General features: G+C 36.6%; 3 protein-coding genes across 5 annotated transcripts in view; 1 reads left to right on the forward strand and 2 right to left on the reverse strand.

Moving 5' to 3' along the window:
• LOC306849404 (inositol 1,4,5-trisphosphate-gated calcium channel ITPR3-like) overlaps positions 1-17,051 on the reverse strand; it is a 38,886-nt gene extending 21,835 nt beyond the window's left edge. For 2 of the 3 annotated variants that reach the window (XM_079384385.1, XM_079384384.1), the window contains exons 1-33: positions 16,622-17,051; positions 15,450-15,520; positions 14,443-14,564; positions 14,153-14,239; positions 12,514-12,672; positions 11,213-11,311; positions 10,856-10,939; positions 10,470-10,616; positions 10,037-10,132; positions 9,913-9,951; positions 9,588-9,727; positions 9,360-9,459; positions 8,583-8,743; positions 8,296-8,437; positions 8,041-8,202; positions 7,746-7,918; positions 6,211-6,330; positions 5,951-6,133; positions 5,430-5,681; positions 4,838-4,982; positions 4,555-4,699; positions 4,238-4,431; positions 4,039-4,159; positions 3,422-3,476; positions 3,155-3,320; positions 2,748-2,924; positions 2,592-2,669; positions 1,751-1,870; positions 1,524-1,646; positions 1,231-1,431; positions 766-1,017; positions 432-557; positions 231-356 (exon numbers count right to left, since the gene is read on the reverse strand). In XM_079384385.1, coding sequence (XP_079240511.1) covers positions 231-356; positions 432-557; positions 766-1,017; positions 1,231-1,431; positions 1,524-1,646; positions 1,751-1,870; positions 2,592-2,669; positions 2,748-2,924; positions 3,155-3,320; positions 3,422-3,476; positions 4,039-4,159; positions 4,238-4,431; positions 4,555-4,699; positions 4,838-4,982; positions 5,430-5,681; positions 5,951-6,133; positions 6,211-6,330; positions 7,746-7,918; positions 8,041-8,202; positions 8,296-8,437; positions 8,583-8,743; positions 9,360-9,459; positions 9,588-9,727; positions 9,913-9,951; positions 10,037-10,132; positions 10,470-10,616; positions 10,856-10,939; positions 11,213-11,311; positions 12,514-12,672; positions 14,153-14,239; positions 14,443-14,564; positions 15,450-15,520; positions 16,622-16,713 — 4,458 coding nt within the window. In that variant the 5' untranslated portion in view covers positions 16,714-17,051. Of the gene's footprint in view, positions 1-230; positions 357-431; positions 558-765; positions 1,018-1,230; positions 1,432-1,523; positions 1,647-1,750; positions 1,871-2,591; positions 2,670-2,747; positions 2,925-3,154; positions 3,321-3,421; positions 3,477-4,038; positions 4,160-4,237; positions 4,432-4,554; positions 4,700-4,837; positions 4,983-5,429; positions 5,682-5,950; positions 6,134-6,210; positions 6,331-7,745; positions 7,919-8,040; positions 8,203-8,295; positions 8,438-8,582; positions 8,744-9,359; positions 9,460-9,587; positions 9,728-9,912; positions 9,952-10,036; positions 10,133-10,469; positions 10,617-10,855; positions 10,940-11,212; positions 11,312-12,513; positions 12,673-14,152; positions 14,240-14,442; positions 14,565-15,007; positions 15,071-15,449; positions 15,521-16,621 lie in introns of all 3 variants that reach the window. The other variant, XM_079384386.1, reaches the window with a different exon arrangement.
• Positions 1-27,132, reverse strand: part of LOC306849709 (uncharacterized protein) — a 919,849-nt gene that overhangs the window by 781,204 nt on the left and 111,513 nt on the right. The gene's annotated exons all lie outside the window — the stretch shown is intronic.
• LOC306848898 (G-protein coupled receptor 37-like 1) lies at positions 22,061-25,486 on the forward strand. The gene is made up of 2 exons (XM_079383689.1): positions 22,061-22,824; positions 23,564-25,486. The coding sequence occupies exons 1-2, from the start codon at positions 22,210-22,212 to the stop codon at positions 24,404-24,406; spliced, it is 1,458 nt and encodes a 485-aa protein (XP_079239815.1). The 5' UTR covers positions 22,061-22,209; the 3' UTR covers positions 24,407-25,486.

The following is a 27,132-nucleotide window of genomic DNA, read 5'->3' on the forward strand; positions in this document are numbered from 1 at the left end:
ACAGAAGTGAATTTACCTTAACATATTTTAATTAAATGTGAATAGTGTTGAATCAAGATTTTTTTTGGCAATTCCTTTGACTAAAATTCTAGTTTTAGTAGTCATTTCTAAAATGCATCAAATCATTATTTAAAGCATGACAGAAACTTCAATCAAAAAAAATCTGTCGTATTCACAATGAATAAAGGCTGATGTGGCAGAGACCAGAAATATGACTACTGATGCCTCACCTCTGTGCTGGTGCTGTTCTCTGAGAAGGGAGAGCTGAAGAAGGCATTTATAGTGTCTAAAACCACTTGAATCACATACTTCTCCAGCACAGGGTCTGACATGCGTTTCTCACGGTTGGAGCACACCTGGAATTCCAATTAAACAAAGTTAATGAAACTATTTGTTCTTACACACATCTTATCTAGCGTCAGTGGACTCACCCTAGCCATATCTACAGTGAAGTTGTCAAACAGCTTCCAGATGTGGTTGCTGGTGTAGATCTCTTTCATCTCCACTTCTGTGTCTACATAGCAGTGGTTCACAAAGTTTACATATGCAATTTTCACCTACATGACACAGAGGAGATTCCTAAGTTTTCTGATACATCATATGCAGCAGGCGTTTCTTTTTTTTCCCCAAATATGTTCACGCTATAATGATAATGCGATTTAATCATTTAACTGGCTCTTGTAACAAACAAGTGGTGAAAAAAAGAACATGACGCATTGTTTAAGAATAAGTGCTTTCATCTCTTGTTTACCATAATCTGATTACCTCTGTGATACAGTCTTCATGTGTGATTACTTTCACCATGTCCTCCAGGGGCAGCAGAGATGTGCACTTGATTTCAGTGTAGACGTTTTTGCCCTCGGCACATGCAGACAGCAGCTCTACCAGAGAAATATGGTAGCGCAGAGGGCTGTCGTCCTTCACCCCTTCCCGAGACTGTGTCATCAGTTCCACCATGGTGTCAAATGACGTGCCATCGTTGTAGAAGACAACCACATCATCACCCGCACTTGTAAGCTAATGGAGAAAAAAAGATTGGATACACATTTCCTTGAATTCATTATATAACTACCATACCAATGATACAATAAAAAACATCTCAAAATGAATAACAAAAAAGTAAAAATGAAAGTAATTATACACAATTTCTTAAAATGTTTACAAGTGGTTGAAATCAATACATGCTGTTCAGTAACACAAGGTTACTTTAATTCAATCACAGTAACAAACCTCAGTCATGATCATGTCTTGACATTTTTTCACATATTTCCCCTCTGCCTTAATGATGGTGTGCAGAAAGTTGAGGTACTGAATGTGGCGGCCGTGTGTGGCCAGACAATGAATGAAATGATGCAGCACAGACTCGCTGATCTCAGAACAGAGCTGGTAATTACTACTGAAAATGTGCTGCATTGTTTCTGCCTCGAGGAGCTGAGAGAGACAACACAAAAGCCAGAAAAGAGAACACAATGAAAGCATGATAAGCATCTTTGGCTATTTTAAGCACCATGCTTTGCACTCACCCCAGGTGTGAGAAAGAGGTTGAGGTGTTTATGGAGGAGGTTTTGGTTCTCCAGATTCCCTGTGCAGAACTTCTGTAAGAACAGGTGCGTGTACTTGATGATCTCCAGCATTTTGGTGTCATTCTGTTAATAGAAAAAAAAAAAAATCACGTGTTTAGTGAGGGACAAGACCAAAACCATGCTTCACATCGACCACAGATTTTATCTGCTTTAATAAGACCACAAACCCGATCATAGGAGATCTGCAGCAGGTCAAGCATAACTTTGTGGGCACCCAGGTTCTTCAATAGCCTTTGTTGTTTCTTAAATACTCCCGAACTGCACATTTTATTTAAACGCTCTAAAATCTGGAGATCAGAGAAAAGATTTCATTATTGCAAAAAATACTAGTTTGTTCATTTACCAAGTTTTAATCCATCTATAAACATTTATATATACTGTATACTGAACACAAAATATAAAAACTGCATATGTGTGTATGCAAAAAATTAATAACTTTAATTATAATAATATACTGTTCAAATGTTTGAGGTCAGTAAGATTTGTTTTTTTTCTTGATGTTTTTGAAAGTTGTCAAAGCAGGTATTTAATCAAAAATCCAGCAAAAGCAATATTATTGTGAAAAATTATTACAATTTAAAATAACTTTTCTATTTTAATACAAATTTAAGCAAAATTTTTAGTAGCCATTACCTTAATATTAAGTGTCACATGATCCTTCAAAAAAAAATCATTCTAATTTGTTAATTCGTATAATTACTATTGATGTTGAAAACAGTTGTACCACTTAATATTTTTGTGGAAACTATGATCCATTTTTTACAGGATTCTTTGATGAATAGAAAGTTCAAAAGCATCTGTTTGCAGCATTATATATGTCTACTGTCACTTTTGATCAATTTAATACATTCTTGCTGAATTAAAATATTAATTTCTTTAAAAAAAAATCTTACTGTTCCCACTCTTTTGAACAGTAGTGCAATATACTATCTCAGACTTTTAGACCCCACGTCTAATATATTATTGATCAACAGACAAATACACTAAGAACATATGCAAAAACATCACCTCTTTGACATTCTGGTAGCTTTCATTGCTCTTTTCAACCTTCTGCTTCTTTGTATCGGTCTCCTCCTCTGGAGAAACCTACATGAAAAAGAAAAGAAAAATAAGCTTTTTTCACCTAATTATCCTGTTATACATAATCCCACATGCATGACTCACTGGTGCAGCCTCTTTTTTGTCTTTCTTGTCTTTCTTGTCTTTCTTCCCATCTCCCCCAGAGCCACTTTTTTTTATGATCCAAAGCTCAGACTTCTCCACCATGGTGCGCAGAAGATCCAGATCTCGTTTTATGTGTTTGTAGTTGTCCACATCCTGAGTTGAAATGAGAAGCTGGACCTGAGAAGAACAAATATACACTTGAAAGAGTACTTTTTAATTTTGTGCCACAGGAACTGTGATTTGCTGCATGCAAATGAACAATATAATGTAAATTGTATGGTCAGCAAGTTTTGCACATCTAGGGATGTGCTTTACCTGCAGATGTTTTACCTGGAGGTGTCTAGGCACACATTTTTACCAATAAAAGCTATTTGTTTGTGTATGTTTAATTGGACTGTATGTTCTACCTGTTTAAATGTATGGAGGACTTCTTGTCTTTGACTGAAGTGCTTGAAGAGCAACTGCAAGGACCCAGAAACCAGCGGAGGGTAGTCGTGCATGATAAGGTGGACCAGAACACGCAGAAACATTCGTCCCCCTTCATCATCCACTTCCAGAATGCTGTTTCCTTTACTGTACGGTCAGAGTAAAGTCAAAGACAGGTCATATCTCACAAGGGTCACACACATGATGAACAGTCATGTGGAAATAGAGCTAACTGTTCATTAACATACCCAATTCCAAACATGGCCTCTGCCTGCTCTCCAATGTGCTGGAGGTTGATGGAAGCTGTTTAAAATATTAATTAATAAATAAATAACACAAATGTACAATCAGAAAACAAATTCAAGCATGATTACTTCTATTTCTAACCTAAATTTAATTAATTTAAAATGTTCATCCAGAAAAGTTGAAGTGTGTAATTTCTGAGCCACTAGCGGCATCAAATGAAACTGCAGAAATCAAACCGTATTTTTCAATGTAAAATTACTTGCTAACAGTTGCTTTGCATATTCAGCATATATTTAGTGATAAGAGAAAGTATTTTAACATCAAAAATTACACTCTACACCTTTAAGGAATTAATTGAAATAGAATTAATAGAAATGATGAAACATTGCCACTCTCACCAGAACGAGGCTCTGAGACAAACACAAAAACGAAGATGAACAATAGAGTAGAGGGATTAGTACACACAAGAATGGAAGAATTGTTAAGTTGTTATATGAAAATAATGCAATTTTATTGATTGTTAATTGATTATATGAATATTATAAATGTTATTTGATTAGTAGTTAGGTTGTGACACTTACAAGAGTTTAATTTTGAATATTTATCTAAACATCATTACCCTCATGCTCCGTATGATGCGTTGCATCTGCATCACCCATAGGATAGACATCCACAAACTCCTTCTTGAAGACGGAGAGCAGGAAGGAAAGCCGATAGTCCAGGCGTACACTGAGGATGAACTGCACAAAACCATTAGGAGTTTCAGATATTGACAGCACTGACAGCATGAAGCTGTTGCCATCTTCGACAACATCTACCTGTAATATCTCCAGGATCTTCAGTTTGGTGTCCATGACAGTGATGTCCTGTGTGTCTATGCTATCTTTACTGCCGGCCTGGCTGTCTAGAGCACCAGGGCGACCAGGGCCGGAGAACAGGGATGGCTTGCGGTTTAGCACCATGGTGGACATCATCTGCCCCATGCCATGAATAGATCGCCTGACGTTCTTACCTAGGAAGATGAAATGGTTTTATTGTTCATTTTGGACACTGGGAAGTTTATTTATGTCATTCAGTCTGGAACCTTGTATATATATATATATATAAAAGAAAAAAAAAGTTTTTGAATACTAACCACTGCCATCATCGCTAAACATTGGGTTGATGTTAGCATTGCTCGGAGTGCAGTCTATGATTCCCAGGAGAGTGCGAGTCAACCTCAGAAGCTCAAACAAACTGTAGAACCCAAAGTAGATGAGATGTCTCGCCAAGCTCACCACCTACACACAATGTAAATAAAGCAAATATGTGAATGTCATTTAGGAATATTAGTGTTACGGTTAACATTTACATATTTATTTACATGTTAAAGCAAGTCGTCTTGACATTTCATTTTAATGAATAATATATAACTGTACCTCATATGTGAGCTTGTTTTTCTCCTCATTGGCAAAAGGTAGGTCATCAATGAGAACATTGTTGAGGTACTCCTCCATAAAAGCCATCGTATTGGCAAACTTGTTCTTTTTATTGTCTCGTGAATAGTCCAAGTGAGAGTCATAACTATAACAGAAAACAGCATAATTACACCTCTCATTGTTTAAACGGTGACTGCATACTGCAATATAAAAAGTTTAATGTCTTTATATACACTACCGTTCAAAAGGTTGGGGTCATTTTTTTCCAAAACAAATAAACATGTTTATTCAGCATATTAGATGACTTCTGAAGGATCATGTGACTTGAGACTGGTGTAAAGGCTGCTGAAAATTCAGCTTTACCATCACAGGAATAAATCACATTTCAAAATATATTAAAATTAAAAAATTAAATAAAAAAAAAGCATCACAATACTATTCTTTTAATGATATTTTGATCAAATAAATGCAGTTTGGGTGAGTTTAAGAGGCTAAAAAAATCTTACAGACACTAAACTTTTTAATTGTAGTGCAGCTGAGTATGCTTTAAAAAATTGAATATTAAGGTGATTGCGTGGGTATATGAACACACTCTTTGATGCTGATAGATGTGGGGATCTCGGTCCATAAACGAGCAAACTTGATGGGTGTCACAAGCTCCTGAGGGTCACGGTCGACGTGTGCATGTAGCATGAGTCTACAGAAAGACGCCCGAAGGTCAAAGGGAAGAGTCTCATCCATCATGCAGAGGGAAATCAGCTCCACATCTAGCTGCTTTGAGATCTCATCTATGGCCAGATACTGGCGATCAAAACACATTCGTGCAAACAGTTTGAGCTGGTACCTGGAAAAAAAACAATATATTCGTGCAGTTGTAAACAGATGATTTTTTAAAGAATTATTGCCAGCAATAATAAAATAGTGACATAATCTGCTGTCAATTTAACATGTTCATTTAGTACAATCAGCTATAAGTCTATACAGCTGACTGTACTACTTTATCATGTTAAATTGACAGCACAAAAAGATTATTTAATTATTGAAGCATGCCATTTATGATAATAATTCAATAAAGGGTTTAATTAACTGACCATTTATTTCTCCTTTCATTACCTGTAATATGTCAGCACATTTTCGTCATGCACATTCCCTTGCCGGGCCTCTTGGGCAAGCTGTCGAATGCTCTTCTCATGGGTCTCGTTCTCCTTCTCAGACCAGATCAGCCAAACTTCATCCTCCTCTCCAAACTCTTCCAAATACCCAGAGGTGTGCTGTGTGTCTTTAGCAGCTCGCCGCCTTCACAAACACACACAGAACTCACATGAGCACATAACCCAAGACAGACACACTACACAATTTTTTCGTAGACTTACTCAGTTTTCATGAGAATATCCTGGTTTTTGGCATCCAGCACACATTTACAGATCAGCTCTTGAGTTACTGGGATCGCAACATTATTGGACACACACAAGTCTGATAGATAGTCCAGAAATCTGGAAATCAAAACATAAACATGGAATAAGCATTTACCAACACAGGCCTGTTATAAGCTGCTATGGACAAAAAAAGAAGGAAAACTTTACAAGATTTACAGAACAACAGTAAAAAAAAATTTACAATACTAATTGTTTTGGCTGTCAAACTTTTTGATTTCAAATGTTGAACCATAAAGCTTTTATATTAGCAGAATCCACAGGGAGATCTTAAAGGGATAATTCAACCAAAAATGAAATTTCTGTCATTAATTACTCACCCTCATGTCGTTCCAAACCTTGTTAGACCTTCATTCACCTTCGGAACACAAATTAAGATATTTTGGATGAATTCCGAGAGCTCTCTGACCCTCCCATAGAAAGCAAGGGTCCTAACACAATCAAGATCCAGAAACGTAGTAAGGACATTGTTAAAATAATCCATGTCACATCAGTGGTTCAACAATTCGTCTCCTACGCATCACCCTGGCGCCATTTTGGAGAATATCACATATGTAAACAATGTATGCAATGCATGTACGCAGATACGTTGTTTACGCTTTGATCTGAACGTAGATCATAGGTTGCATACATTGTTTACGTCTGTGATACTCTCCAAAATGGTGCTATAGGGTGACTCGGAGGAGACGAATTATTGAATTATGAATGAAGTATAATGAAGTAGTTATTTTTGTTTTCTTTGCACACAAAAAGTATTCTTGTAGCTTCGTAAAATTTACGGTTGAACCCCTGATGTCACATGGATTATTTTAACAGTGTCCTTACTACGTTTCTGGACCTTGATCGTGTTAGGATCCTTGCTGTCTATGGGAGGGTCAGAGAGCTCTTGGAATTCATCAAAAATATCTTAATTTGTGTTCCGAAGATTAATAAAGGTCTTGCAGGTTTGGAACGACATGAGGGTGAGTAATTAATGACAGAATTTTCATTTTTGGCTGAACTATCCCTTTAAAGCTTCTCTTTTATTGACAGCAGATTTATAAAAGATTCTCACTACAAATTTGCAAAGACGGCCGTGCGTGTTGCTTTTTCAAATGCACATTATAAGCAACTTAAGCTCTATCCATACATGAAATAAACATTCATATTTAAACAATATTTATTCTGTATGTGTAGTGTAAAAACAAAAATAAAAATCTCTGCATTTTTTAGACACAGCAAAAGAAATAACGCAGGAAATAGGGAGGAGCTTCAAAATGTACCAATAAATTAATTACCATGCAATTTACTTTTTATACTTTTCCAGTCAATTTAAACTTTTTCATTGACATTACACTCAAAATGAGCATTTTTAACCCTAGCAAAATAAACCTCTATAACTTTAAAGATTGTATTCATTTCCACTACTTTTTCAGACCTTTAAACCACAATTTTAAAATTCATTATTTTAAGGTTCATCTGATGGAAACACAAACCTGGGCTCCCTGTTCTTACGAACCAGACTGACGAAAGTCTCCACCTCGGTTTTAGTGATGTGCTTCTCCAGAAGTTTGCGGTTGTTATGTAGCAGGGCTGTGATGGTGTCCTCAGCCAGAATATCATAGCCGATCTGAGACTGCATCATTCCAAACTGCTTGGCTATGTGTTCCTGTAAGACAAATCCCATCTCTGAATGCTGTCTTGTGGCTCTTTCTAGTGTGACAGGAAGTCTGAATGCCATTCATTCAATTTACCATTCTTGAGCACCTGTGTTAGTATGGATTGGAGTACCTGATTCTTACGGTAGTCATCTTGTGAATGACGCAGCACCCTGTAGCACAGTCTAAGCATGTATTGATAGGGGGCGTATTTCTGGTCAGACAGCTCATCCAATGTTAGCAGAGGTGGATCACCGTCCCTCTGTTTAAATGGGGCTTTAATGATCCCAAATATCTAAGCAGAAATAGAGACAGCAAGATCATTCAATAGATCATTCACCAATGATGATGTTTCAACAGTAGACAACACTAAAATTTTCCAATTGACCTGTTTGAGAATGTTCTGCTCTCTCATAAGTTTCTGTCTCTCGCGGTTTGGCTTGTTCATCATCACCTCCAGGGGTGGTTGGCCATTGTTAAACTGATCGACGACAAAGAAAACCACATCCTCCAGCAGTTTAATGGCATACCTGTGCATAGAGAAGGTGCATGAAGCTTTGACACAATACATTCTACAATAGGTTTACTTTACAAATATTTACAAACTAAAAATTTAGGGTCTAAAACCTCAGGCTGAGACTTTGGTTTGGTGCTTGTGTGTCGTGTCAACTCTACCTTCTGTCATTAGGACTGAGGAAACCGTAGTTGAATCTGTTGACGACGGTGCTCAACATGAGGCTGGCATCATTTGCAAAGTCTAGATCTCTAATCTCCATGACCGGCACAGAGACAATGGCAAAGGCTTCCTTGTCCTCTTTGGTGGGGCAGGTGCCCAGCTAGCAGAAGAAGAGGAGGAAGAGAGGAGAAAGAGAAGGAAATGAATACTAAAATAAAGCTATATAGAAATAAATGCAGTTCTTTAGAGCGTTCTATTCATCAAAGAATCTTGAAATAAATATATCTAATTTCCACAAAAAATAAATAAATAAATTCAGCTTTGCCATCACATGTATAAATTACATTTTAATATATAATTACAATAAATATAATAACATAAAATAAAAAAAATTACATAAAACACAATATATTAAGATAGATATACCAAAAGGAAAGAATATTTCACAAAAGTATTATTTTTACTGTAAGGTTACAAATAAATGTAGCCTTGGCATTTTTAAAATATTACTGACCCCAAACTTTTTAACAATAGTGTAATAAAATTCATTAAATTATTTTAAATTACAATTATTAAATTATGTGATATACAACACTTAGCAATGCAAAGTAAATAAATAAATGCTGCAGTAAAACATGCAACATATATTTTAAAATTGACCAGGTATAAAATTAAGAGAAGTCAGAATTAAATGTTTCAGACATAAATATATACAGAATTCTCAACATTAAGAAGTGACGGTTAGACAGACAGACAGTACAGAAAAAGTTCTTCACCATTAATCTAATAGGCCTCTCCTCATCAATGTCGATGGGAATGTTGGTGCTTTGGATCCAAGTGTTTGTGCACAGGTGACGGAATCGAACATAAGAATTTCTGTTGGAAATTGAGAAGAAGAATATGCAGCAGGAATCCTTTAATCAAGTTTTTAATAAAACAAATTCCTTTATCCCACAGAATGCAGCAAAACAAATAGAGAGAGAGTAAAGCATAGAATTGAATACCGTGGCACAAATGAATCAGTCTTCTGCAGTGTGGTGGGGTCAAGCTCAAATAGAGAGGCAATGTCATTCCCATGAGACACTGGAGTTAGCTTGTATTTTATCCTCTCTCCTAGGCTTCTCTTGATACGGCTACTATCCACCTATGGATAAAGCACAAGAGAGCTTTTCAGAACACATAAGATAGGAACAGTCTTTGCATCTAATTTTTAACAATTTCATGAACGACTGATCTACAGTCTTACAGTCAGATGTCTACCAGAAGGTTTTTCCATTAGTTACCATGCCATATTGCAATAAGTCATACAGAACATGTAATTTTACCTACCTCTATAGCATTGCTGTTTTCTTTATAACCTGGGTTCTCCTGCAACACAAATAAATAACGTAAATAAGTCCTTCTAATATTATCAAACCATTTATGAGATTACTATAAATGCAGAGAGTTTTACTTCAGCAGCAAGATAGTTTCCTGTGGCCAAGTGTTTGAATCGGTACAGGCTGTTCCAATGTCCTGCTCCTCCACGGCACGGATCATGGTGAACCACCTGCAACCAACAAGCAAACATTATGTCACTATGGAGGCACCTTTCCACCTCCAAATAGTAAAAAAGAACCTTAAAAATGTATCCTTAAAAGTTCAAATTGATTACTTGCAACTTCATCATCAGGTAATTGGCTTCTAAAAATACTACATTATATAATATGTAATTCAAAAATGAAAAACAGCTAATATACTATCATTAACCTATTTTGAATACATTTCTAGTTGTAATACAAATTAATTTGGCTTTTTTGAGGATACGGTCCCACACAAATCCGAATCTAAATCCAACCAGGACTTAGCAGGAAATCTGCTAAATCAATCTATGAGGAGGCTCTTACCTCAACCTCCCATAATGCATTGGAGCTGGTGGCTGAAGTAGCAGACTGACGCAGAGTTGTGCGCAGGAACACATGCAGCTTAGACTTGTACTCATCACAGGTCAGAAACTTCTCCTGTTCTGCATGAAAAAGCCTCACCACATCTCCCTATGCATGGATAGCATGAATATGACTTTTATTAAGAGATATCAACATAACTGGCTTGGCTTTGGATATATATCATAAAACTGGTTTGAAAATGTGGCTATTGTGTATGCACAAGCTGAAAACATGCAATATGGCTTAGCATTTATTTTAAAAACAGCAAGACAATGGCATGGATTTGTTGGTATGAACTACAGCACGGGTTTGTAATAATGACTTTTACATGTGCTAGTTGCACTTACTCCCTTAAGGACTTCATCTTTATGGTCACTGAACATCATAAACAGACTGATCTTCCAGCTGGTGTTGCTGTTGACTGAATTGATCTGTAGGGGGCAGTCTTACATTATTAAAAGACAGTGGAACAGCACTTATTGCAGCTTATTTTGCGGACTTTCCTTCACAGAGCCATTAGTAATCTCAGAAAACATGTACATTTTGGAGAAATGACAACAACTAGTTCACAGTCTCAAGTTAAGCCACAAGTAAATGTGTCTATCGGGCTGCTTGCAATCAACCCCAATCCATCTGTCTACTTCACAGGCATGTTGACAAAGAACTTCAAGGCAAACTGATCATGTCTTCTCAAACAGGCCCACCTCTTTGCACCCTGGGTGATCGGGAAGCTCGTAACTACTGGCATGAAGAGGCTGTCCAGCATTCACAGGATTCATGATCACCTTATCTCCAACTACCACCTGAAATGGAGTACACACGATTCAGTGAGGGGCTCAATATGACTGTCACAGCCACAGATATCTAAAAAGCAAATATGTACATCTCTATCAGTTTACAAAAGGGAGAAGCAATCTACAAACATTTCAAGTCGGATTAGCTCGGCAAACCTGTTTATATGTGTATAGGGTCATTTGCATACATTTTACCTACCTTTGCGAGTGTGTATGTGGGCTGTGTGTGCGCTGAGTATGTGTGTCAACATTTGTATAGACTATGATATGTAATTATTAGGTGTGCGGGTAAATGTATGACGTTAAAAAAACATAGCTGCATGTGTATATAGGTACATAGTGAATATAGGTATAAAGGTGAATCTCATAAAAGCATGTAAGGTTATACTGCAGCCCAAAGCCAAAAGAAAAATATGTAAAAAGCATTTTACATACAGAAAACGGAGCTTGTTTAAAAAATATATTTTCTACCTTGTGACATAAAAGGCATTTGGATGTTACTTTCTTTGATTTTCATTTAATTATCTTTAATACAGTATTTTTAAATGTATTACAGTAAAAAATATTACAGTACAGTTCAGAACAAATTAAACAAATACTGAATAATGTAAATACCCGATTTAAATAATTGATATTTTACAATTGTAAATTATTTGTATAATTTGTTTATATTCACATTAGTCACAAAAGTTATGGGAGGGAAACAGTGTTATTTTAGTATCATAGCAAGACTATTATAGTTTTTATTAATATTTTGTGTTTTTGTTTTTTTATTTCCCGTTTTCTTTTTTAAATTTGGTTAAAGTTTCAGTAATTTAGTTTTTTATTTCATGTCTATATAGCTATAGTTAGGCCTATTTTATTATATAAAGTAAAACTAAATTAAAATGGGCAATTTTGTATTGGAAACTAGCTGAAATAAAACGTTTTTTATATTTTATTTCAGATAACATTTATTTTAAGTAACAAATTATGAATGTTTTTTCAATGGTTTTAATTTTAGTTTCAGTTGTAACTAACTAAATAATGAATTAATGGATCTAAAACTGGCTTCAACTTTATGCAAATGTTTTTGTTTAATCTGCTTTTAGAGTAAAAAACATGACTCGGGCATGTTTTTGACAAGTTTCATACAATTTACCCATATAAGCTTGTTCATACTGTGTGACTTGTGAGTTTCTTGTGCGCTTGCATATGCATGCGTGAATTACATTGTCTCCATTGGCCCTGAGCTTCCAGAAAGGTTGGATGAAAAGCCAGGATCCCTCATTCCCCGTCCCATCAAGAGTGACACGCATTGCGTTCTTCTCCAGCAATGCTGGAAGACGCTTATTCACCGTCAAATATTTGTTGCTCTTCATGTGCAGTAGCTGAAAACACATCAACATTTATTACAATAAAAGAGTTTACCGAGTAGAAGTTTTCTTATAGATAAAAAGGAAAGTTTAGGTTCTATAACAGGGTTGGGTGAGCCACACACGGTAACACATTTTATTACCTGGCGGAAGAACTGTTATAAATTTAATTATTAGTTGAACATTTGCGTGTTAAATCATATTGTTGCTGACTTTTTATACATGCAAGTCACTCGAGACCCATCATGCCAACAACACCCTCTCACTTTACCGCACAGTCTTTGTGGTTTATTGCCTTTTTCCACAGCGCTGCACCTACTACAGAGCTTATTAGAAAGAAAGTACTTCCTTTTTTTCTAAAAAAAGATCTTGCAAATATCTTGTATGTGTACGTTATAATATGGTTGCACCTCCTCTGCCACTGTGTGTCTGCTGAATGAAAGTAAACAGAGCTGATCACTTTAAACTATTCAACAATTCCTAGACTACAACGTTATTTCAATGAAAAAAAAAGCATGTTGGCTGGTTTATTAAGAAACCGCTTTAACCCAAAGGAATAACTGGATATGGGAAGCTCTTTTTTATTTTAGGATACCCTATACTAACAGGAAAAGGCACCGTTTCCTATAGTGTGGCATTGCTGTAGGCAATTATCTGTAACTCACGTCATTAACAAGGAGGAAACACATTTCTTTTTTGCCTTTCTGACTCAGATAAAGATATGCGGGATAGTTGTGACCCCATTAACATACTCAGTGTGTCTACATAAGTCAACATAAAATCAAAAGTGACTGTTTAGTTTGTTAATACACATACTGTGCAAGATTCATTGATGCATGTTATTCCAAAGAAACTAAATATTTGTCTGCATTATCTTTCACCAAAATGGCTTTCATTTCATTCATTGCTAATATTACTAACCCAGCTCCAAATGTCACATACAGACCTTGTCCAGCCAATTACATTGATCTATTTTGAAAATGACCACCCAATTTTCAAGATCCAGTCAAGTTTCTATGTCCTCATATTACAGAAGCATCTTTTTTTTTAAAAGCTAAAAGTCATATAACTCATTTTAGAGTCCATAGTTGGTGTTGCACCTTGATTCTTGAATCAAATGCATGATTACATTGGGTGACTAGGATAACTCTTAATCTTTTGTTTCTAGAAACAAGATTTATGTCACAGAACTGCACATTTCTACTCCTCTATATAAGGAATTAAATGGTTTTACACTTAGGTCTAACTGTTTGATAGAGCATGGCATAACCTTACAAAACCTTGATTTTGTAAGTTTTAACACAATTATTAATTGGAGTAATGATGTCCTGAAGAAATGTAGTGGGAAACCTTTCTAAAGTGAAATATATAAAAATAAAAAAAACAATCAGCAAAGATGTATTTATAGACAAACAACCCGTAAAAAACATCAGATCACATTGACTGCATCTGCAACTAATTAACAAGTGTCATTTTACTAAATGCAGATTCTCACCTGAATGACACTGCCATATTTTACCACATCCCCATGGACCTTTTTGTTCTCGGCCTCATTCTGCTTTTGTTCCAAATTAGCTGCATGCTTTGGTGCAAACCAAAAAAGAAAGAAAAACAAAAAACAAATGAGTAACTAAGGACTGCAAGCAGCTCAAATGTCACTCATCATATGAAATGTGTCCCAGCAAACATATTAAATACATCAGATTCCTCTTTGCTCACAGCTGTAATTAAAAACCAAAGGTGGATTCTGTTGATTTAAATTCTGTAGAATTGTTCGTGACTTACTTGCAATTTCTGAAGAAGCACCATATCTCCAATCTTATCCTTCTCATGTTTTGCCTGTTTAGCCTTCCAGAACTGTTTTTGGGCAGAATATCGGTTCATGGGATAAACCTTAAAGAGGCAGTCTAGATTCACAAAATAAAAAAAAATAAACAACATTTGCATCAGCTGTTTGTGTGTCTGTTTTTGGAAATTGTAATGCAATTTAAAAATAAATAAATTTAAAACAATTGTAGACACTGAGAGACCAAATTTTGAGAAAAATACTGAATTTTGGGAAAGAATAAAATACATTTTTAAAATTGGCTTTCAACTTTCATAGGAAAAAAGAAAAAATAATTTTGTATTCTCTCACATTTGATCTCAACTAAAATTTTGTATCATCTGCATATCAGATCTGACCTTAATGGGTTAGGGGGGTTATGGTTTGAGGTTACTTAACTGCATTGTTGACCCAGTTAGTTACCAACAAACCAACACTAACGTAAATAGCAGCTTGCTTAACAGGACTAAAGTAAATATAACCTAGCAATACAAAGTAACTCAAAACTAGCCATACGTATTTTACCTGCTACTTTTCACTTTTTCACATTTGTGAAATGACTGACTGTACCACTCTTGTTACCGCTAGCTGAAACCCATAAAAAAACAATTAAATTAAAATAAATCTGAAATAAAAATAAAATATAAATATTAGGTTAAAAACATAAATGAAACTTAAAATTTAAAAAAAATCAAATACTGCATTTTATTATATTGCTTCTTACCAAATAATTTTATATACTGTGTGGACATGAAATAGATTTGTACTGAAAAAATTTATTACATTTAGTTCATTACATTTAGAAAACAATTGGCCTCGCAACCAAACACTGGAACAATATCATATTTCTTCATACATTATGATTATTCTGCAATCCAAGTTATTATTCAGATTAGTTAGGTAGCATACTTAACTAAAATATAACATTTAGCTGTGTGAAAGATTATTTTAAAAATATATAAAATACCTCTGAATTTTTTGGGAGGGCTGTCTAGATCTCCACCTGCTGGCTCCACGACACAACGATCATCCACCAGCCTGGGAAGGTAAACACACAGAGTCATCTCAATAAAACGATTCTTCAAAAGCCTTCAAGAGGCACACCGGTATCAGCGGTCATAAAGAGTTACGAGTCATGAACAAGAGCTTCCGTCCTGGCCTGAAACATGAATTTCTTAGTTTCTAGACTTTTGGTGGACATCCTACTAAATACTTTAAATCATAAGGTCCACACTCTGCCAAAGTGTCTTTAAGGTCTAATTATATTATATATCCAGTTCTACTCAGTAATACCCCTAGAGTAGCCTACAACTGCAAACAGCCTTTGAGGGTTTCTAAGAAACAGGTTAAAACGTGTTTATATGTTGCCACGCCAGTACAATAAGCCACTCATTGAGCCTGAATGGCTGAAATAGCCCAAGTAAAAACCCTGGACACTTCTGAATGCCGTTTCAGAGAGCTATTCCTGCAAAACATTTGCTTTTTAAGATGACTGTCTCCATCTTTTTGTTCTTGCATCTGGCCTGGATCCAAAACAAGGGTGGTATTTCCTCCTGACATTAAAACAACAGTAAGGTTTGGGCTGAAAAGTTCATACAGTGCAAATAACGCTGAAAAAGGTCTCTCCCTTTCAATAACTAACAGGCTTCATTGTAAATGTAAACTCAAGATTGTGCTTTTATTTAAGAGCATGGACATCAAATTAAGCTGTTTGATGGATTTTTCTTAAGTTCTGTATAAAACCCAAAGAGTTTGTCATGTCCTTACTATATATATAAAATATGCATAATATACACATACATGGACATATTTACACTATATATAATTGTCTGACAGTCTGCCTATCAATCAAAATGTGAATCAAATTATAATTCTAGGCAGTTAACTGCACACCTGTGTGCAGCTCTCGATCTTTTTGTAACCCATAAACACATCAAAGCACAGAGTAAAAGAAAGCCACAGTACACCCAACTAGCAAAGAAAAAGAACAAAGCTTGAGTTCTCAAGACTAGAACGCCAAACATTTTATTTAAAAATTATATAAATTAACATAAAACTGTATTTTGTGCAGGGTCTTGGGCTGAGGTGAAGGCAGGCAGGAAGACAGAGAAGTCAATGAAAGAAGACACTTAATGTTACCCCAGTGTGCTTATAAAGCCATTGACAGTTCCTTCTGCATACAGGGAGACAATATCCCCTATATGCAGAAAACTGGACGCTGAATCAGCCATCTTTGCAATTTACAGCACGCAGGAGTCTGGATGTTTCAGTCTGATCTTGAGAAGCCCGGACACTCTTCTTACAAACTCTTCCTGATATAAAGCGGGTGTAGGCATGCGCTTCACCCACAGTTGAAGTATAAATGCATCCCGGTAGAGTTGGAAAACGTGCAGAGGAAAGAAAACCAACAAAAATTAATCCGTGGTTGGATTTATAGCTGGGAATGTCAAGCGCAGAGGTCCGAGAAGCAGAAGTGACTCGTCGTTGGAGTTTTTCAGCTTAGCCTACCTGAGGTCATAGTGCTTCAAACCAGGAAGCACGCGTAACTTTGTCAAGTCAAAACACGCCTGCAGGGGAGGCACCGCGTGGAAGAATACAGATGAGACTCGCTAACTCTCTCTCTCCGCATGCAACAGAGATCCCTGACAGAAAGAGAAAGCTGAAACAATCAATGACACTACTGGACAGACAGCTCTTTTTGTTAGAATATGGTGCGATTATTTTAAAACTACATAGGCCCACCTGTGTGCCGTTTATTATATAGCCTACCTAATATATGTGTGTAAAAATGTTTCATATAGTTGTATCTAATAAATAATCTGACTAGTGTTATGTTACAACAACAAAATAAAATGTTAAGGGTCAGAGTATGAGAAGGTTCCTCTATGAGAAAGCTGTTCTATAAAAACAGACCCACCCAACCTCTCATTTTATAAACTTGGACTAAATTTCCTGCTTTAGTTCATAAGACAAAACATGATATTCAGCAACACAATACAATGGGGCTTTTGGTTTAAATATAGATGCACAATCTAATTTTGTTATCGTTTTAACAGGCCAGTTCAGCTTCAGCAACCATGTTTTTTTTGTCATATCAATCTGATCCATGTCTTTGTATATACTGGCAATAATGAAGACTTAGTGAGTATTATGAATATTTGATGCTCCAGCAGCTCTATATTCTTGAATGTAGTACTGACAGTTACTACAGCAAAAGAGTTTCACACTTTGATATGTTGTGGTTTATGCTGAGAGATTCATAGTTGAGAAAAGTGCCATCCATTTTTCCATTCATTTATGTATAAAAAGGTCACAGTATGTCAAGTTGGTATATAAAATGATGATTCACAATAAGGAGCCATGGAAACACCACCATCAGCAAGAAAAGATACCTACGCACAAATCTGTGACATGCAAAATCACATCTGTACACAACTACTTGCTCTGAATGTCGAGTTGTGTTTCCACATATTCAAAATGCATGTCCAGGCAAATTTGCATTCAAATCAAGCTTCAGGAGAGATGGGATGCAATTGTGGCTGGATTTGCATTGCTGGCTGGCGCTGAAAGTCAATTAGAAGTTTATTACGACTTTCCCACTCTCTCTCCTTCTGCAACCCCATGTTTTTGATTAAAATGGGAAAACTCTAGTTGAGTAATTACTTGCATATTTTGGGAATGTAGGTGCACAACACACAAGTGAGACATGTTGCTGAAGTCACAGAACTGAGCAACATCTTCTCAGATCTGGAGTCCTGAAATTACATTAAAACCACTTTACACATTAGCAAAGCTTTTAACCTTACAGTTATTATTTAATATACAATAACTAAAGTGCTGGCTTTTCTAAATGCTGACTCTTTTCTAATTAGCGCTTCCGTTGGTGAATACATCACATGCAGCCACAACAACATTTCTGACACCATAGAAGGTTTTTTTCCTAGCCTTAGCAATGGCCTCATTTGGAAATATTTTTATATTCACATAATCTCCAAGCCCAGTATTTTACAGGTTTTTTGCTGCGCTCCGTTGGCTCATTAAATCTCACTTTTAGCTCAGATCTCCCTATAAGGGCAAGGTCATACACAGATTTTGACTGACTGCATATTAATAACTCTTATAGGGAAGTCGTGGCCTAATGGTTAGAGAGTCGGACTTGTAATCCAAAGGTTGCGAGTTCGCGTCTCAGGTCCAGCAGGAATTCAATACCCACCTTCAATACCACGACTGAGGTGCCCACTGCTCCAGGTGTGTGTTCATGGTGTGTGGGTGCATTTAGGATGGGTTAAATGGCCACATATCACGTCACTTTCACTGTCACTAACAGACAGTCAGGTGAGACTGACAAAAACTTGCATGAGCCGTAAATGACTACATAATACAAACATTCAAAAATTAGTCAAATAACAACTGTTGGATAGTCGGAAAAAAACTAGGAAGTGTGTGTGCTATGCTCACTTAAGCCACATGACCAAAGGATCCTCCAGCTTTACCTAGTTTGTTCCTCATATCCTTATTGACACAGGGAGACGTCTGCAACGCCTCAGCCCACTTATCAAACAGGAGGAAAACTATATTACCACAAAAAAAAAAAAAGTTTTAAAACATCAGTTTGTTGACTTAATTTAAGTTCAGAAAAGCTGTCATTTTAATAAAAAATTTAAATGCCTTTAGCATCAGCATTTTTCCCAGATATGAAACATCATGCATTTCTTGTAAATGGAGCAGAGTAAAACCCAGAAAAAGTCTCTCTCAGAGTAACCACTAATGATGCCCTCATTAGTATTAGATGACATTTCCTGTTGGTGTCAGATATCTTAAAGCACTTAGATTTTATACGTTATGGCTTTGCAGTCCCTGCACCAAAAAATTATAATGCTTTGTGATGTGATTGCATATCATTATAATGATAGGAGTAATATATAAAATAATAGTTCACCCAAAAATGAAACTTGAAGCTTTTCACTTCACAAAATGTCAATTAATGGACGGGAAGTAGTGTGGATTAGTGTAATGTTTTTATCAGATGTTTGTACTCTCACTCTGACGGCACCCATTCACTCCAGAGGATCAATTGGTGAGCAAGTGATGTAATACTAAATTTATCCAAATCTTTTCTAATGAAGAAACAAAATTAGTCTAGGATAGCCTGAGGGTGAGTAAATTTTACACAACATTTCATTTTCAACTTCAAATTTATAGTATCCAAAAATTATGACAATACAAATACAGTATATGCATATATATACACAGTGGGTACGGAAAGTATTCAGACCCCCTTAAATTGTCCACTCTTTGTTATATTGCAGCCATTTGCTAAAATCATTTAAGTTCATTTTTTTCCTCATTAATGTACACACAGCACCCCATATTGACAGAAAAACACAGAATTGTTGACATTTTTGCAGATTTATTAAAAAAGAAAAACTGAAATAACACATGGTCCTAAGTATTCAGACCCTTTGCTCAGTATTTAGTAGAAGCAGCCTTTTGATCTAATACAGCCATGAGTCTTTTTGGGAAAGATGCAACAAGTTTTTCACACCTGGATTTGGGGATCCTCTGCCATTCCTCCTTGCAGATCCTCTCCAGTTCTGTCAGGTTGGATGGTAAACGTTGGTGGGCAGCCATTTTTAGGTCTCTCCAGAGATGCTCAATTGGGGTTAAGTCAGGGCTCTGGCTGGGCCATTCAAGAACAGTCACGGAGTTGTTGTGAAGCCACTCCTTCGTTATTTTAGCTGTGTGCTTAGGGTCATTGTCTTGTTGGAAGGTAAACCTTCGGCCCAGTCTGAGGTCCTGAGCACTCTGGAGAAGGTTTTCGTCCAGGATATCCCTGTACTTGGCCGCATTCATCTTTCCCTCGATTGCAACCAGTCGTCCTGTACCTGCAGCTGAAAAACACCCCCACAGCATGATGCTGCCACCACCATGCTTCACTGTTGGGACTGTATTGGACAGGTGATGAGCAGTGCCTGGTTTTCTCCACACATACCGCTTAGAATTAAGGCCAAAAAGTTCTATCTTGGTCTCATCAAACCAGAGAATCTTCAGGTGTTTTTTTTTAGCAAACTCCATGCGGGCTTTCATGTGACTTGCACTGAGGAGAGGCTTCCGTCGGGCCACTCTGCCATAAAGACCCGACTGGTCTGTGTTTTTCTGTCAATATGGGGTGCTGTGTGTACATTAATGAGGAAAAAAAATTTACTTAAATGATTTTAGCAAATGGCTGCAATATAACAATGAGTGAAAAAAAGTTTTCCGTACCCACTGTATATATATATATATATATATATATATATATATATATTATTAATTGATATTAGGATGGTTTATGTGCACACATAACTCTTTCTGACTGATATGGATGGGATGCTAATACTTGATTTGTTGTAAATTTTACATGCTCTCTGCATGCATGTGAGTGTAGAGCCAAGAGATAATATCATCCATATAGATAATCTATCCACCACCCATACCCACAAAATGTGTAAATGTTCCACCCCTTCCTGTTTCATAACATTACTGCCCATGAAGTATCAAATTTAAGATTTTAGCAGCCATGTCTGCTGTGACTCTTGCAAAGAACTGTGTGATGACACTTATGCAGAGTATCTTACATTTTAATGTATATAGTATACAATCTATTAATTACAGTCACACACACGACTATTACAGTACATTAGCCATTTCCATGAGAACCATTTGCTGAGCAGCCATCAAGAACAAATATCACAGAGAATAATATTAGTGACATCAGCTTATCTTAAATCATACTGTAGGCCTATCTAGAACAAATAATCGTGAGCAAACAAACTTAGCTTTCTGCATGTGAATATAATTGGTTAACTAATGGATTTCAGTATTAGGCATATTTAAAAATTAATGAATGATGCCATGCAAATACATTATGCACAAGCCAAAAGGGAAGAAAATTCTGAATCACTAGCAGCATGTCACACTTACGTTGTTAGTGTTGCTTTACTAAGCATTATATACATGTGAACTGTTAAGGATTCTGAAAGCGTGTAGCTGACACATTTTGGCACACACAGTGCATTTGACTGTGGTCATTTAACATGAATTACACATTTTAATACTCTTGTGGTCTGTGAAAAGCCAGTACCATCTTTTTTTTTCGAAAACTGCGAAAACTTTCTGAAGAATCATTGGAGTAATGGATGCTGAAAACACAGGAATAAATCGCAGTTTAAAAGATCTTAAAGCCTTGGTGAATATAAGATATTTTTATCAAAAACATTTAAAAAAACTAATTTATTCCAAACTTCTGACTGGTAGTATGTGCATTTATGCATTTTGTTTCATCTCTTTAATTCGCCACAGCTTGAGAACTAGTAGTTTTTCTTTGACTTTAATAGTCATGTTAAAAACTCTCAATTCAGTAAATTATAGTGAAATTATAGTGCTTTAAAACAGAATTTTAATTCCAGCAGAGGGCAATCACACCCATCAGTCAGTGAGGGAAAGCAGCAAAAGGGGGTGTGACTCCATAGACCCCTATTGAGAGGGAGCAGCCATCCATAGCTTTGATAAGAGAGCTGCTCTCTGGTCTACAGGACTGCAGAAAACAGAGCCTTTTGGCACAAGGGATCCCAAACTGCAGCAGTGCCTTCACCAGGGTCTCTACCTCAGCATCTGCTGTCTGTTTTTAGTTACTGATTTTGAAGCAATTTACTCTGACTTGTATATTACTGGACTTTGCCTTGAAGATGGGAATACAAGATTACAAACTGATTTATCTAATGACACTGGCTTTGCTTCTGAGTGCTTGTGCATCAGTAGCAAAAAGTGGAAGTCAAGACACGACACCTGTCGAGGAGGATAGTTTTAATCAACATGATTCACAAGAAAGCACACAGCAAGAAGTGCTCGATGTGGAAGATGAAGATGAAGATAAAGGATCCATGGGCACACAAACTACAAGTCCTTTGCCCTTCACAGAGATGGCCAATTCCTCACTGGCTGAAAATGGAAACAGCACTGATGTGACTGGTGAACAGGTTCCTAATAGCGATCCAACAAAAAGGAGCATCACAAAAATCCACAATCCTTTGTTTCCCATTACTGACAGCTCTTACAGCGCTTATGGGATTCTCTTTCTGGCTTTTGTGGTGTTTGCCTTTGGCGTCGTGGGTAATCTGGCAGTAATGTGCATTGTGTGGCAAAATTACTTCATGAGGAGCGCATGGAACTACTTTCTTGCAAGTTTGGCTTTTTGGGATTTTCTGGTGTTGTGCTTCTGTCTGCCTGTGGTGGGCTTTAACGAACTGACCAATAAGAGGCTGCTGGGAGATTTCTCCTGCAGAGTTGTGCCTTACATAGAGGTGAGGCCCTTCTAAGGCATAGTGTCAAGTTTACATTTTCTTGATCAATTTCTCATGGCCTAAATTACCTGAAAATTATATTGAATATGTGGCCAAAGTTTAGATAGTGCCAATATTTCTTTAACACAAACTTTTAAATTCAGACTGACACAGTATTCTGGATTTCAAACACTACAGACCATGTAACATAACCTTTCAATTTTAACGTTAATGTTTTCATAAAACACACAGAATTAACAATTATAAACACCCATGTAGTAGTCACCTAAAATGCTTACAAATCTCTATGATTACTATTTATGACAATCAAGAGGGACGCACAATGTTTTGCCTCCATATTGATTATATATTATTTGGCAATTGTGCATTTCCATTTATTATAACATAACGATTGCCTTTGTCATCATGGGCACTTAAAAGTTTATCTAGTAATATTAGTGAGCTAGTAATTTAGTAACATTTTCAAATGTAAAATAATTTAATAGCAATATTACATTTTTATCAAGTCTCAGATGAATATCAATTTTTCATACTTTATATTATACTGTTCTGATTCCTAAATTCACTTGTAGCATTTATTTTTTTGATACATTTTTGTAACTGAATCTTTATTGTAAACGATTGTATTGTATTGTAAAAGATTCAAAAATTAAAGCTAAAAAAATAAATCTCATGAAAAAACATCATGAAAAACACTAACATATATTATATCAATACTGATTTTTTGCACTCCCTCCAGGTAACCTCTCTTGGTGTGACAACCTTCAGTCTGTGTGCTTTGGGCATTGACCGCTTTTATGCTGCCACAAGCTCCATGCCAAAGGCCCGACGAGTTGAGCGCTGTCAGAAGGTTCTGGCCAAGCTAGCGGTGGTGTGGATTGGTTCCATGTTGCTGGCGGCTCCCGAGCTGCTCCTGTGGCAGCTGCATCAGGTGACACCACCTGGTCTGGGTGACCAAGTGGACACCTGCATCATGAGTCCATATCCAGATCTCCCAGAATCCATCTATTCTCTCGTTATCAACTACCATGATGCACGCATGTGGTGGTACTTCGGCTTTTACTTCTGTCTACCCGTTGTTTTCACCCTGCTCTGTCAGCTGGCCACCTGTCATGTATCCGGTGGGAGCGGAAGTTCACCCAAGCGGCCCGAGGAGCGATCTCCATCCAAAAAACAAAAGCTTCAGCACGCTCAGCAAATCGAACGGCAGCTCAACTGCACGGTCATGGCTCTAGCGGTGGTCTATGGTGTCTGCACGCTGCCGGAGAATGTTTGCAACCTGACTTTGGCATATGCTCCCATTCAGGTGTCTGAGGAGGTGACTTCTCTTCTGGCCCTCATAAACCAGTTCTTTCTGTTCTTTAAGTCATCTGTGACACCAGTGCTGCTGCTTTGCCTGTGCAAGTCTCTAGGCCAGGCCTTCATGGACTGTTGCTGCTGCTGCTGTGAAGAATGCCAACCGAGCAACTCTTCATCCACCCAAAACATCGCTGAAGGAAAGCTCAAGACCACCAATGATGTGTCCTCCATTTTTTTTGACAAAGCCAAGGACAGTTCAACCATCTTGTCCATTGGCAGTTGAGTAGGCGGATGTGATGACAAGTGATGACATCATGAGATGACATGGAACCTACAACCTACCTTCTTCCCATTATCCACAAGTGGCCATCGTTACATTAGCAGTTCTTACTGTTATGTTGGAGCAAGTTAGCATTGTTCAACAAATCTGAGGCCAAATTGCAATTTTGGTTTTGGTACAAACTTTGTGGGAAAAAAAAGTTTTTAAGATCTAAAGCATTCCATAATATCTCAGGATGGCTCAATGTACCTATAAAGTCTTAAAAGGATAATTCACCCAAAAATGTACTTACCTTCATGTCATTTCAAACCATTGACTCTTTGTCATCTGTAGAACACAAAAGAAGATATTTTATAATGTCTCCATATTTGTGTCCATACAATGGAAGCCCCATTGACTTTCATTGTATGGACAAAACAATTCTTCATTATATCCTCTTTTATGTTCCGCAGAAGAAAGGAAGTCATACAGAGTTGGAACAACATTAGGGGAAGTAAATGATACCAGAATGTTGATTTTTGCGTGAACTATCCCTTTAATATATCGCCAGGGTCTCCACTCAAGTCACTGTAATTTTGACTTCAAATGGCCCACATTCATAGTTCTACTGTTCTGAACAGACAATTATGATTTTTACACATAGCTCAGAGTGTGAGATCAGAACTGCAGTGAATACTACCAGATCACAAATAACACATCATCTTGTTCATATAATAGGAAAACTTGCAAAACTAAAATGTAATGAGTATTTGTCTGTTACTCAGACAAATGTTATTTATCACTAATTTTAATTAATGCCACTTTTTTCATAACCACTGAACATTCATCTACACCGTTGATTGTCAACTTCTGTATATAAGCACTGTATTAGAATGTAAATAGATCATTTGTGAAAGCAAACATGAGCAAACTAGCTTTTTGAGCCCCTTCATGTAGTGTAGGACAAAAAGACAGAAATTTGAATGGTGTACCTCCTCAAGGGACTATTGTAACTTTTGCACATAGCTGCTTTCATGAGCAAATTCTTTTAAAAGTCCATAAACAGTTGATAAAACTCTATTCAATAAATGCCTTTAAATAATTTATGTTGTCTAATTCATCTTTGAAATTGCAAGAAATAGTGTCAAGAATTGTATTAATCTCTCAAACGTCCATCAGGGCCTGAGGGAGAAGACTTGTTCTCACAGACTTGGTCTCTTCGTTCCCATAAGGTTTCTATTGTTCTGAAAAGGAGATGGAAGCTTCTACTGTGAATATCAATAGCCAGACTACGGCTGAGTTGCCAAGATACCGTCTAAAAATTTGTGTGTTTTTCCAGAATGGACAAGTGTGAACAAAAACCCACTTGGATTTGCCACCTTTTCTTGTCAATGTAGGAATCAAAGAATTTGTCAATAGTACAACGTTTGTACGCTTGTCATGTCTGTCGGTGTGCTGACCAGTGTGTATGGAAGCTATTTAAGACACTGAAAGGAGTCATTAGTCATATAAAAGATGTGTTTTTCCAGATGGGCACTTGAAAATCTCATCTTCAAATTGATCATCTAACATTCAGCGGACCGTGAAACATAAACTAAATCAAAGATACATATGTTTGGGTTAGACTGAAGTGTGTTGTTGCTTCAGGGGTTGTTGGGAAGGGGCTGGACCTCTTCTGTCTTGTGGTTTTGGCTTGAGCTCAGAGCCTGTCAGAGATTCAGAAGACAAGTGAGAGAGGTAGAGAATGGCCTCATTAGAAAATTGAGCAGGGCTTTAAGAGAGAGCTCCACTGGCCATAATGACTGAAGGAGAACAGACGAGGCTCTGTTCCCTGTAATGAAGTTTGTGCCTCAAATCAACAAATCTCTTCACAACACTCTATGCCAATAGGACAGGAAGCATTATACTACAGTAAATCATAGAATTAAAAAAAAAAAAAAACATTAAGAGAGGTAGGCTAGCTAGTTCTGACGTTCATATTTGTATTTGGAAAGTACAATTGTGATTTAATTCAATTGCATTCAAATTTACTCTATTTCATTGTCCAATTACGCATGACAGCTCACATTAGTTGTTCAATGTCATGAGTTCTTTTTGAGGTCACGTCCAGGACAATGTTTGGAACTAGTTTGGTTGCGATTAATTAGTCAGCACAAAACCACCTAATAATTTTGGAATTGAATCCGAAACATTTTATAAACTCATTTAAACGCCATAAATAATAAAAATAAAAAATAAATAAAAAACATTTTGCTCGCAACGCTCATCGCGCGCTCTAAGACTGCGTCTGCAGGCGTCGCGTTTTTCTGAAGGACTAAAGAAACAAGATCTAATTTTAAAAAATGTAGGCTACTTCCAAACGAAGAAATCATTTGCAACTTAGCATTACTGTGTACAGAATTCACGGTTGAAAATCATTCGTCACTGTATCGCAAACAAACAAACCACGGAGTTATTAAATAGCAACATTAGGTAGCCTATTAAAACCGTAATAGAGTTCGTTTCAGTTCATAAGTTCAGCATCAAATGAGCATTTTTATCAGGCTCATTTGACATTTTTGAACATATCATTTCAATAACTGAATATTAACTAGTGAAATTACTAGGAGCCTGATAAAATGCTCATAAAAAAATATCTCAGAAGACTTAGAGGTTTTTGCATCTGAAGCATTGCATATTATATATGTATATGTATGTAATATAATAATAAATGACTAAAATAATAATAATATTAGACTATTTATGGGATA

Source organism: Barbus barbus (genome assembly GCF_936440315.1).
Source record: "Barbus barbus genome assembly, chromosome: 29".
Classification (NCBI taxonomy): domain Eukaryota; kingdom Metazoa; phylum Chordata; class Actinopteri; order Cypriniformes; family Cyprinidae; genus Barbus; species Barbus barbus.

What these genes read in the sequence shown, in the direction of transcription:
- LOC306848898 (XM_079383689.1), top strand. Translation starts at nt 22,210, where the DNA reads ATGGGAATACAAGATTACAAACTGATTTATCTAATGACACTGGCTTTG. An exon ending in GAGTTGTGCCTTACATAGAG is followed by an intron (nt 22,825 to 23,563) that starts GTGAGGCCCTTC and finishes CACTCCCTCCAG; the next exon opens with GTAACCTCTCTTGGTGTGAC.